At 45.3% G+C, this 13,290-nt stretch overlaps 1 protein-coding gene across 1 annotated transcript in view; it reads right to left on the reverse strand.

Moving 5' to 3' along the window:
- myom3 (myomesin 3) overlaps window positions 1-13,200 on the reverse strand; it is a 121,695-nt gene extending 108,495 nt beyond the window's left edge. Inside the window, exons 1-5 of the mRNA XM_059949160.1 lie at window positions 13,071-13,200; window positions 7,898-8,048; window positions 4,938-5,088; window positions 1,536-1,693; window positions 624-716 (exon numbers count right to left, since the gene is read on the reverse strand). Coding sequence (XP_059805143.1) covers window positions 624-716; window positions 1,536-1,693; window positions 4,938-5,088; window positions 7,898-8,016 — 521 coding nt within the window. The 5' untranslated portion in view covers window positions 8,017-8,048; window positions 13,071-13,200. The remainder of the gene's footprint in view (window positions 1-623; window positions 717-1,535; window positions 1,694-4,937; window positions 5,089-7,897; window positions 8,049-13,070) is intronic.
- Between the last annotated feature and the right edge of the window lie 90 nt (window positions 13,201-13,290).

Genomic DNA, 13,290 nt, shown 5'->3' on the forward strand with positions numbered 1-13,290 from the left:
ATAATCAGCCAATCATCTGGCAGCAACTCAATTCATCAAAGCATGCAGACATGGTCAAGAGGTTCAGTTGTTCAGACTAAACATCAGAATGGGGAAGAAATGTGATCTAACTGACTTTGACTGTGGAATGATTGTTGGTGCCAGACGGGGTGGTTTGAGAGTCTAAGAAACTGCTGATCTCCTGGGATCTTCCTGTGTCTAAATGTCACAGAAGATGGTGCAAGAAAGAAAAAAATACATCCAGTGAGTGGCAGTTCTGTGGGTGAAAACGCCTTGTTAATGAGAGAGGTCGGAGGAGAATGGCCAGACTGGTTCAAGCTGACAGCAACTCAAATAACAACGTGTTACAACGGTGGTGCGCAGAAGAGCATCTCTGAACGCACAACACGTCGAACCTTGGAGTGGATGGGCTACAGCAGCAGAAGACCATGAACATACACTCACTGACCACTATTCAGTACAGGAGGTATTCATTGAGTGTATTATTCCAACATTCTGTTAAAGGAATCAAGACATAAAGCAGGTTTCACTTGTGAAGGATGGACTTCATGCTTTCTTCATTTTGTCCCACATTTTTGTTTCAGTTACTGTATGTGTGATATGTGGACTCTCAGAAAACTTACCTACTAATCTCAAGTATCTGTAAACCAACTTTGTTCTCAATTGTGTACTTTCCTGGAACATCTTCTGGTTTAATCAGAATTCCATCCTTGTACCTGACAGAAACAATGTCAGATTGAGTTGTCTGTGCTGCTCAGAATATCAAACGACACAGAGTTGAGGGTACACTGTCTGCTAAGGTAGTTCAGTCCCTGAGCGGAGGGGTTGTCTATTTGTGGAGTCTTTAGGTGGCCAAGGAAACCGATCCAGACACACCTATTCATTCCCTTATGGAGAATGCCTGTGCATGATTTTGTTAAACGCAGGGAGCCTCCACGCGCTCCCTGTCAGATCGGGGCCAGGGTCTAGTGGCATGGAGTGCAAGGTGACTGGGGGCCTCCTCACCGCTGCATCCTTCCTCTGCCTACACTGCGTCATCTTCCACCAGCTCTGTAGATAAAACCATAAAATATAGGAGCAGAATTAGGCCATTTGGCCCATCAAGACTGCTCCAACATTTTATCATGGCTGATCCATTTCCCTCTCAGCCCCAGTCTTCTGCCTTCTTCCTGTATCCCCCCATGCCCTGACTAATCAAGGATCCATCAACTTCTGCCTAAAATATACCCAATGACTTGGCCTCTACAGCCGCCTGTGGCAACAAATTCCACAGATTCACTACCCTCTGGCTAAGGAAATTCTTCCTCATTTCCATTCTAAAAGGACACCCCTCTATTCTGAGGCTGTGTCCCCTGGCCCTAGACGCCCCCACCGTAGGAATTACCCACTCTATCGAGGCCTTTCACCATTTGAAAGGTTTCAGTGATATTGTCTGACCTGCTGAGTACTTACACATTCCAAGGATTTACTTTATACTTTGTGTTTAGATTAAGGAGATGTGTAACCGCTTCAAATTAAATTTCACGTGTTCTTACCATTGCACCTGAGGGTTTGGAGCTCCCTGGACGATACAGGAAAGTGTGACGTTCATCTTCTCCCACACCGTGTGTGCTCTCAGTCCGACTACGATCTCCGGTCGGTGAATGGAAAGCTCTTCAGAATATTTCCTCTCTTCTGCCATTCTTTTCTCGACCTACAACAACACGTCCATAGGCCTCAGGTGTCGGAGATGGTATTCTTGCCAGATGCACAAGGGATAGCAGATACCGGAATCTGGAGATCATGAAATCAGTTATGGGGAATCATCTGTGGGGGTGGGGGGGAGTGGATGGATGATATTTTGTAATTTGACACCCTATCATGTCTTGATGCAGGGCTATGGCCCAAGATCGTCTCTGGTCTTCATGGGCAGGGGACCAATCAATACGACGTGTTGGTCAGACCGCGCTCAGGGTGTGCGGGTCTGGACAACCACACTACAGGAGAGATGTAGCAGCAACAGAAAAGATATGGATATCAATAAGATTGAAAGAATACAGAGAAAATTTACAAAGATGGTGCTGGGATTGGAGGGCCTGAATGAGAAGGAAAGATTGCATAGGCTAGGAGTTTATTCCTTGGAATGTAGAAGATTGAGAGGAGATTTGATAGTGTGGTGGGTGCGAGGCATCCACTGCAGGCGATGGTGGTGGAGACGGACACTGCAGGGTCTTTTAAGAGCCTCTTAGATACATGGAGCTTAGAAAAGTTGAGGGTTATGTGGTGGGGAAACTCTAGGCGTGGTTGGCACAACATTGTGGGAGGAAGGGTCTGTAATGTGCTGTAGATTTCTATCTTCTACAAAAATTATGAAGGGCATAAATAGGTTAAATGCAAGCAGGCTTTATCCATAAGGGCTGGGTGGTACTACAACTAGAGGTCATGGGTTAAGGGGGAAAGGTGAAAAGTTTAAGGGGAACATAAGGGGAAACTTCTTCACTCAGAGGGTGGTGAGAGTGTGGAATGAGCTGCAAGGAGTGGGTGCGAGCTTGTTTTCAATGTTTAAGAGAAGGTTGGACAGGTACATGGATGGGAAGGGTATGGAGGGCTATGGTCTCGGTGCAGGCCAATGAGAGTAGGTAGTCTAAATGGTTTAGCATGGACTAGATGGGCCGAAGGGCCTGTTTCTGTGCTGTACCTTTCTATAACTCTATGATTCAGGGTGTTGTCTGATGTTCCTGGTCCAACCATGGTGTGGAGAACTCTCCAATACTCGCAGTTCCTCGGGAAACCAAAGAAATTTGGCAAGTTCCTGTCGAGTTTTTCCAATTTCAATTGCTGCACCAATCTGATTGTTGTGCACTGTTCAGCTAGCTCTTCTAATACACAGTAACAAACTACAACTAATTCAGAGAGGATCAAATTATAACCACGTTTATCACTCGCAAGGGAAGGTCTAACTCTGTGTGTTAAGTCGATGGAAGTTATCTTTGACTTTGCAGCTCAAAACAAACTATTTTTATACATTTGCAAAGTCCAGTAATTCATCAGCTTCATGTCTTTGAGATTTTTCCATCCCAGAATGGCTTTCCTTCCTTATCTGCATTTGTCTTTAATCAGTCCATTTGTCTTTTAAGTCTTCTTTCTCCCTATGACAGCAGCCTCCTGTTTTTCTCTGTTGTGAAAACGTTCCCTGCTATAACTGAAGCCCCTGTGATAAAACACACACACACTTCTTGTAAGCCTCCATCCAGAACTGCAAAGCACTCTGGGATCACACAGGTTCCATTTTGACACATTACATGTTACAAAAGTTATGAGTTCATCAAAAATTCAGGATTACAGATATATTTCCACAAGATGCATAAAGGCTTGGTTTAGTGACTACTCTGCCTGTGACCACAGGAAACTGTAGAGAATTTTGGACACATCACAAAACCTAGCTTCCCCTTCATGGTTGCACTCTCACTGTCTCAGTAAAGCAGCCAACATAGTCAAAGACCACAGGCACTGTTCTTCTCCCCCCTTCCATCGGGGAGAAAGCACATACACCAGGCTCAAGGGCTGATTCTACCCTGGCACATACCCTGATTCTGATTCTGATTCTACCCCTCTGTTATAAGGATATTGAAAGGTTCCCATGTACAATAAGATGGACTGTTGACTTCACAGTCTCCCTCGTTATGATCTTGCACCTTACAGTTTCCCTGCGCTGCACTTTCCCTTAACTGTTACACTTTACTCTGCATTGTTATTGTTTTACCTTGACCTCCCTCAAGGCACTGTGTAATGATCTGATCTCCATGAACAGTGTGCAAGACAAGTTTTATTTGAAAGCTTGTCTTGCATACTGCAAACGGAAGGTACCCACACCACCAGTTTCAGGAACAGTTATCACCCCTCAGCCGTCAGACTCCTGACCCAGAGGGAATAACTTCACTCACCCCATCACAGAACTGTCCCCACAACCAATAGACTCAATTTGAAGGACCCCACATCTCAAGTTCTCGATATTCATTGCTTATTTATTTATTGTTATTATTACTATTTCTTTCTTTTTGTATTTTCACAGTTTGCTGCCTTTTGCACACCGACGGTCCACTACGTTGATTTTATTACGGTTGTTGGATTTATTATTTATGTCTACAGGAAAAGAAATCTCAGGGTTGTATATGGTGATATATGTGTACTTTGGTAATCAAATCATAGGCACATAGATATAGCAGAGTGCCTAAGACTTTTGCACAGTACTGTAATAATTTTATGTATTGCACTGTACTGCTGCCACAAAAAAGAGATCAAATTTTATTACGTATGTGAGTGATGATAAACCTGATTCTGATATGGGTCTCTATTGTGGACTGAGAGTGGGAAGGGGGCAGTGAGAGGGGAATCACGGTTGGGCAAATGGGAAGGGAGAGGGGATGGAGTGGGAAGCACCAGAGAGATGTTCTGTAATGATCAATAAAGCAATTGTTTGGCATCAAATGCCCTTGCCTGGTGTCTCAGGGCTGGGTGTGTCTGTACCTGTGCCACCCCCCACTCCTGACACCCGATCTCTACTATTTGCCCCACACCCCTCCTGCAGCACTCCTCCCTCAGAGGCCTCTTTATTTGTTACAGGAGGTTCCAAATAAAGTGGTCACTGAGAGAAGTCAGTGATAATAACCTGTTTCTGATTGTGATTCCCTCAAAGAGCCAAATAATCTCCTTCTGTGCCATAACACCTCTGCGATGCCTTGACAACAGTGTAAGGAAATATCAAGAAAAAATCCCTAGGGTCTTCCCCCTTCCTTCCCAGTCCTGATGAAGGGTCTTGGCCTGAAACATTGACTGTTTACTCTTTTCCATAGGTGCTGCCTGGCCTGCTGAGCTCCAGATTGTTGTGTGTGTTGCTCTGGATTTCCGGTATCTGCAGAATATCTCATGTTTATGGTCCTTGGAACGGTTTCTGTTACCTGACCATGTAGTGCTTTGTGATCAGCCTTCGTCAGCAGAAGTTTCTGAGCCTTATAGTAACTTTTATCCACCTTCTTCATGTCATCTCCAAACAACACCTGCTTTCCCGGCTCCTTCTCCCCTCTTCTCCCACGCCTGCGTTGTTCAGGTCTGCGTGAAGAGAATGCTTGAATTAAGTTTTGCCTTGAAAAGCAATACACAAATGTCATAATATTTAAACTGTTGGAATCTTTCAGCACAACTGGAATTAAGCTGGTGTGGTGAACTACATATACCTGTCTGGACACGCCCCCTGCTGACTGCTCCTGTGGCTCCTCCCACAGACCCCTGTATAAAGGCAATTGAGGCCTGAGCCCGGCCTCTCAGTCTCTAGGATGTAGTATGGTGGTCACTCACTGCTTGTTCCTTCTTCCAGTCAATAAAAGCTGATATCTCGCCTTTACGTCTCAGAGTGAGTTATTGATGGTGCATCAGCTGCCTTTACACAGATGAAGTTTTATTTACAGTGGAGTTAGAGGAGACTGTGCATTCTCCCCCGTGACCGGATGCATTACCGTCTGGAGTGGAGGTACCACGGTACAGGACCGAGCAAAGCTGTAAACTCTGCCAGCTCCATGATGGGCACTACCCCCTCCACCATCGTGGGCACAATCAAAAGGCGGTGCTCAAGGAGCTGGCATCTATCAAAATGTCTCTCCGGTGCTTCCTGCTCTCTCCCTTCTCCCTTCCCCTTTTCCCAACCATGATTCCCCTCTCCCTGTCCCCTTCCCACTCTCAGTCCACAAATAGAGGCCCATATCAGAATCGGGTTTATCATTACTCCCAGATGTCATGAATTTTTTTTCAGAAACAGCACAGTGCAATATATAAAATTGCTACAGTAACTTGCTATATTTGTACTACAGTTATTGTGCAAAACTCTTAGTTACCAGAGCTACATGCATGAGCCTAAGACTTTTGCACAGTGTTCTAATTTATAGAATATTTTATGTATTGCCTTCCAAGAGGATCACAACTTTGTTGCAGGGTTTGGAGGCTTGTGTGCCTCAATGACCCGGAGAGCTGTGTTGGCTGGAGTCAGGGCTTTATGCTTTGGCTCTTGGTAGGGTCACTCATGCCAAACAGGTCAAAGGGTAGAGGTCAGACTAAGAGTGGTCCACCGGTCCTCCAGGTTCTGGGGTTCAGCTCAGGACTAACAACCCTGACCGGTCAAAAACAATGTTGTTACGGAATCAGCAATGAAAAGTCCTTCTACATCTGAGTGTATTGGTTTTCCTGAGTCTCCACCCGGGACTTGCACAACATGTCAGTAATAAAAACCACGAGGAAGCTACTGACATGATGAAGAAAGCCTTGAACACCATTGGAGATGGAGGACTCCCATTGGTGCATTGACACCAGTGACATAACAGGACGTAAGTGTGTATTGCACAATACTGCTTTTACAAAAACAACAGATTTCACAACATGTCAGTGAGTCTGATAACTTTAAATTATCCTGGATTGTGAGTGAGAGAAGCTGAACTTCACCGGGAGTGAGCGGGAGGTGTCCTGTCACTGTAGGAGCAGAGGTCACTGTGAATGCATTGCAAGCTTGGCCTTTGTCCTTGCAGTTGGTCTCAACACTCATGGCTGGCTATATTTACCTCCCACCTCTGACATGAGCTGAAATTTCGGATGGTGTTTGCCAAGTCCAAGTGCCCATTTGCTTTGTCTGATTCTGTCATCTCCCATTCCCCCTCTGCTCACAGGTGCCCCGTAAGTGCCTCTACTCGTCTCAAACACAAACATGGGAGATTCTGCAGATGCTGGAAAACTAGAGGAACACACAATAAATTCTGGAAGAGCTCAGCAGGTCAGGCAGCATCCGTGGATGGGTACGAACAGGTTCTGTTTTAAGCCAAGACTTTTCATCAGGACCGGAAAGAAAGGGAGCAAAAGGAGGAGTTAAAAGGTGGGAAGAGGGTGGAGCTCAAGCTGGCAGGTGATAGGTGAGACCAGGTGAGTAGGTGCGGTTGGTCGATGTAGCAAGAAGCTGGGAGGTGACCCCTAAAATAATCGAGAACCTTTCAACCTCTGCTTGGTTCTCACAGCCATCTGTGCCAATGATTTCCACAGATTTGCCACCCTCCGGCTAAAGAAATTCCTCCTCATCTCCGCTCTAAATGGATGTCCCTCGATTCTGAGGCTGTGTTCTCTGGTTCCAGACTCCCCAGCTATTGAAAACATCCTCTCCACATCCACTCTATCTGGAAAAGCTTTATGCTATATCTCAATACATAGCAGAATCAGAATCCAAAATCAAGTTTAATATCAGTGCCATTGATTGTGAAATGCGTTGTCTTTGTGGGAGCAGTTCAATGCAATACATAACAATATAAAATAAGAATTACAGTAAGTATGTATATACTGAATACATTAAATAGATAAATTAAGTTAATGTAAACATAGAAATAAAAAAGTAAGAGGAAGTGTTCACGGGTTCAATGTCCATTCAGGAATCCGACGGCAGAGGGGAAGAAGCTGTTCCTGAATCACAAAGTGAGTGTCTTCAGGCTCCTGTATCTCCCCCTGATGGTGGCAATGAGGAGTGGACATGTCCTGGGTGACGGTGGTCTTTAATGATGGAAGCTGCCTTTCTGAGGCATCGCTTCTTGAGGATGACTTGGATGCTACGGAGGCCAGTACCCATGATGGAGCTGACTGAGTTTTCAACTTCCTGCAGCTTATTTCAATCCTGTGTAGTGGTCCCCCCACCCCCCACATACCAGACGGAGATGCAGCCAGTCAGAATGCTCTCTACAAATTTCTGTAAAAATGTGCACATGCCTTTGGTAACATACCAAACCTCTCAAACCTCCAATGAAATATAACCGCTGTTGTGCAGAATATAGAAGATATTTATTCATTCACTGCTATTTTATGGGGATGAGAACAAAATCTCCCATTCTGGACCCACCTTAGTACGACAGGCTGTGTCTCTGCCGGTCTTGCCTTTACGCCTGAACTTGTCCCACGAGGTGAACGTTCAAAGCGCTCTGGTCTGCCCTGATGCAGCAGCAAGAATCTGGTAGCCATGACTCAACACAGTGGCTCGCGTCTGATATTTCCTGGAACAGAGAGGACACCCTGTTTCAAGTTCAAGCCTATTGTCACCTGACTGTCCATATATACAACCGAAGGAAACTATGTCCCTCAGTGCTCCTACGGAACATATATCACACGCCGCACATAAACAGAAATATCACCGTGAATACATTAATGAAACATAACTCAAAATGCATGGGTAAACATGTAAACAGTTCACTCTCCTAGTGATGAGACCACAGTGTTTCATTAGTCTCACATCCTGTTCCCCAGTCTGGCAGTCCCAGTCCTGATGTTCCTTCCTGATGGTAGTAGGTCAAAGAGATTGTGGGATGGGCGGTTGGGATCCTCAATGACACTTCAGGCCCTTCACCTGCAACATGGCACAAACGGGGGTAGGGAAAACCAGTGGTCCTCGCGGCAATTTTTATTATTCTCTGTATGGTCTGTCGGATACCTGGTCAGTTTGCTGTGTCATTTGGGAGCAGGGCATTTTCAGGTAGTTGCTGCTCTTGTCTTCAACTTGATGTAGTTCACGGATCTGTGAAGCATGGTGTGGAATGGTAGTCCTGTTGTCAAAGTGTCAGAGGTCAGGTGAGGGGTGCAGATTTACTCCCCGAGAGGGCGTTGCTGAAGCAGATTGGTTTTCACAGCAGAGTATTGAGTACAGGAGCTGGGATGTAATACTGACGTTGTAGAAGACATTGGTGAGGCCTAACTGTGAGTACTGTGCTCAGCCCTGGTCACCTGCCTACAGGAAGATATCAATAAAATTTACAAAGCTCTTTCTGGGACTTGAGGACCTGATTTATAGGGAAAGGTTGAGTAAGTTAGGATTTTTCCCAGGAATGTAGAAGATTGAGAGATTTGTTTGAGGTCTGCAAAATCACGAGGGGTATAGATTGGGTAAATGCAAGTAGACTTTTTCCACAGTTCCGTTTTACTTTTCCTTTAAATTCTGCAACAGCTCTCATTAAAGTCAGCAAACTGTTGACCCGATTCAGTCTCTGTCGCTCTCTGCTTTTGGGCCATATCCAAACGCTCTGACATACACTCATCCATATCCTTCCATTCCCTGCATATTCGAGTTTCCTTTCATATTTCTTTCTATTTAGTCAATGGTCTGAATTTATTGGTCCCAGCTGCCAAGGAGGAATTTAAAAAACTCAGATCCTGGTGTCTCTGGTCCTAGTTTAGTAACAAAACCACTCCAGTTGTTCGTGACGGATAGGAGCAGAGAAAGGCTTTGTGTCGAGCTCGAATATTACCCAACCCTTGTGCTGACAGTCAGAACAGAATCAGGGTCATTGTCGCTCACTATTAGTCATCAAATGTTCTGCTTTGTGTAGCAGTACAGTGCAGGTATAACAAATAGCTGTAAGTCACAAAAATAAAGGAATGAACAAATAAATTACTTACTTATTGAGATATACCCCTCCCGGCCCTTCGAGCCACACTGCCCAGCAATCCCCTGATTTAACCCGAGCTTAATCAAGGGACAATTTCCAATGACCAATTAACCTACCAACCGGTACGTCTTTGGACTGTGGGAGAAAACCGGAGCACCCGGAGGAAACCCACGTTGTCAAGGGGAGACGTACAGACTCCTTACAGGCAGTGTCGGGAATTGAACCGGGGTCGCTGGTACTATGAAGAGCTGAGCTGACCATTACACCACTGTGCCGGCCCAAATAAGTAAAGTCAAGGCATTGAAAATCCTGTGCTAATTCAATTACCCCAAATTGAATGGAAGTGATAAATACAAAGAGAGTTTAACAATCCCCATGATCCCTGCAGAGCAAAGTGAAAACCAAGAGCTGGTGCAAAGGGAAATAATCCAAAGACTACCCATTCCAAGGAGGTGACACTGAGAAAATACAGTCCACATACTAAATGATAATAAAACCTTGCTTTTTAAACAAAAACTACCCCTGGTTGTGACACTGTGTCTCTCTACGCCTTTCCTATCCAATAATTGTTCAAGGGCCTCCAATAATTGTATTCCGTGATTCTGTAGTTAGCGCCTGTAACCCAGGGTCAGTTCTGTCTCTGTAAGTTCTCCCTGTGACCGCGCGGGTTTCCTCCGGGTGTTCCGGTTTCCTCCCACAGTCCGAAGATGTACAAGTCAGGGTTAATAAGTTGTGGGTGCTGGAAGCACAGACTGCCCCCAGCATATCTTTGGGTTGTGTTGGCCACTAGCACAAACAAAACATTTCAGAGTGAGAAATGAAAAGAGAAGGTTGATAGCTCGGATTGGCTGTTTGTTTGTAGGGCTGTTTGTTTGTGAGACTGTTCATTTGTAGGGCTGTTTGTTTGTAGGGCTGTTCGTTTGTAGGGCTGTCCGTTTGTAGGACTGTTTGTAGGGCTGTTCGCTTGTAGGACTGTTCATTTGTTGGGCTGTCCGTTTGTAGGACTGTTTGTAGGGCTGTTCGCTTGTAGGACTGTTCGTTTGTAGGACTGTTCGTTTGTAGGGCTGTCCGTTTGTAGGACTGTTTGTAGGGCTGTTCGCTTGTAGGACTGTTCGTTTGTAGGGCTGTTCATTTGTAGGGCTGTTCATTTGTAGGGCTGTCCGTTTGTAGGGCTGTTCATTTGTAGGGCTGTTCGTTTGTAGGGCTGTTCATTCAGCCTCAGGACCAATTGTACACTGATGGTGTCACCTTGACTGGTGACGAAATGCATGTGTCCCGAACTCCAGGCTCAGCCACAACCCTACTAACAAACATCTCCCAGTAGGCTTCGACGTACCCACTGAGGTTAGGTGGGTCGACAACTAGAGGTCATGGGTTAAGGGTGAAAGGTGAACTGTCTAAGGGAACATGAGGGGAAACTTCTTCTCTCAGAGGGTGGTGTGAGTGTGGAACGAACTGCCAGAGCAAGTAATGGGTACCATTTAGATTTTAGTGCTTAAGAGAAGTTTGGATAGGTTCATGGATCGGAGGTGTGTAGAGGGCATGTCTCCAGTGTTCCAGGGAATAAAGGCCTCAATCATAGAGCCATACAGCAGGCCCTTTGGCCCATCTTTCCCTTGCTGAACCATTTAAACGGCCTTGTCCCATCCCTAGTCCCTAGTCCTAATTTCCAATGTCCCAGTGCAGGTCGATGGGAGTAGGCAGCTTAATTAATTCAGCACGGACTAGGTGGGCAGAGGGGCCTATTTCTGTGCTGTTCTTTTCTATAACTCTACCCATGACAAATAAAATTTAGTCTCTTCTCACAATTTAGTTTAAATTGTGAGAGAATCAACACCATTCAATACCTCGTCAAACGTATGTTCAGGGGCACAGAGACCTAGAGCAGATTTGAGTGCCCGTGAGCTGTCCACTCCACATCATGTTGTGACCCACAGCAGCTGAAATCCCAGCCACGGAAAAGAGGACATGGGTGGCAAAATGCCACGAGGTGAACCCTCACCAGTGCCAGAACTATCTGCAGAACTTTGATCGAGACCATGATCTCAATTCAAATGCATTGCTGGGCTGAGTGGCCGAATTCGGCCCTGACACCCAGTTGCCACTTCATTAGGAACACCTGTACTCCTGCTCGTTAATGCAAATATCCAATCGGCCAATCATATGGCAACAACTCATAAAAGCATGCAGACATGGTCAAGAGGTTGAGTTGTTGTTCAGACCGAACGTCAGAATGTGGAAGTTAAGGGATCTAGGTGACTGATTGTGGAATGATGCGGTGGTTTGACTATTTCAGAAGCTGCTGATCTCCTGGAATTTTCACCCACGACTGTCTCTACAGTTTACAGAGAATGATGTGAAAAAAATTCAGTGAGCAGCGGTTCTGTGGGTGAAAACGCTTTGTTAAAGAGAGGGGTCAGGGGAGAATGGCCAAACTGGTTCAAGCTGACAGGAAGGCGACAGTAACTAATAATCATACATTACAACAGTGGAGTGCAGAAGAACATGCAATGTATTGGACATTGAAGTGGATGGGCTACAGCCCCAGAAGACCATGCCAGGGTTCCATCCCTGTACCTAATAAAGTGGCCATTGAGTGTATGTCAAATGTCAGCTCTGATTAAACGACACAGAGCTGAACTTTGCAGCAGAGAATTCTGCCAACACTTACTGCCTTTGGGGGATGCCATTTCAAAGTAAATTTATTATCAAAATACATAAAGAAGCCCTAGACTCATTTTCTTGCAGGCTTTCACAGTAAGTACAAGAAACACACAAAAACAGTGAAAATGCTGACACTGGAGAGGGTTCAAAGGAGGTTCACGACAATGATTCTGAAATTGAAAGGCTTGTCATATGAAGAGTATTTGATGGCTCTGGGCCTCGACTCACTGGAATTTAGAAGAATGAGGGGTGTGGGGGGGGGGGCTCTCATTAAAGCCATCAAATGTTGAAAAGCTTCGATGTGGGTGTGGAGACGATGTTTTCTGTGGTGGGGGAGTCTAGGACCAGAGGGCGCAGCCTCAGAATAAAGGGACGTCCTTTTAGAACGGAGATGAGGAGAGATTCCTTTAGCCAGAAGGTGGTGAATCTGTGGAATTCAATGCCGCAGGTGGCTGTGGAGGCCAAGTCATTGGGTATATTAATGGCAGAGGTTAAAAGACTCTTGATTAGTCAGGGTATGAAGGGATATGGGGAGAAGGCAGGAGATTGGGGCTGAGAGGGAAAATAGATCAGCCATGATGAAATGGCCCAAATGGCCAAATTTTACTCCTATATCCTATGGATTTATTGTCTAAAAGCCATACACAACAAACACGGACAAACATCCAATCGGTAAAAGACAACAAATTGTACAAGAATAAGATGTAAAGCAAAATACAGCAATAATATCAGATAAATAAGCAATAAATAACACTGAGAACATGGGTTGTAAGGTCCTTGAAAGTGAGTCCATAGGTTGTGGAATCAGTTCAGAGTTGGAGTGAGTGAAGTTATCCACTTTGGTTCAGGATCCTGATTACAATGTCTAATCCTGAAGGCATTCTCCAGTTCAAACTGAACCATTCAGGTTTCAGCTTTAATGAGGAGGCAACCTCTTTATCAGCGTTCCATCTCGAAAAGCAAGGTACTCACCAGTAGCTGGTTAAATTCAGTTGTCAGGAGTCGGAAGGCGGAGGTTATGACGAGAGTGTTCAGTCCGAACGAGAGCCGAAGGAGAAATGCGAGCAGCCGCTTCCCAGCTGCTGACAAAAGGAATGACCCGCAGTGAAAGGAAATGTTGCTGCTGTTCATTGTGACCTTTCCAGTCCGTTATATTTAGAAACTTAATTAATCACCTCAATAAATATAGAGA

The sequence above is a fragment of the Hypanus sabinus genome, chromosome 24 (genome assembly GCF_030144855.1).
Source record: "Hypanus sabinus isolate sHypSab1 chromosome 24, sHypSab1.hap1, whole genome shotgun sequence".
In the NCBI taxonomy this organism is placed as follows: domain Eukaryota; kingdom Metazoa; phylum Chordata; class Chondrichthyes; order Myliobatiformes; family Dasyatidae; genus Hypanus; species Hypanus sabinus.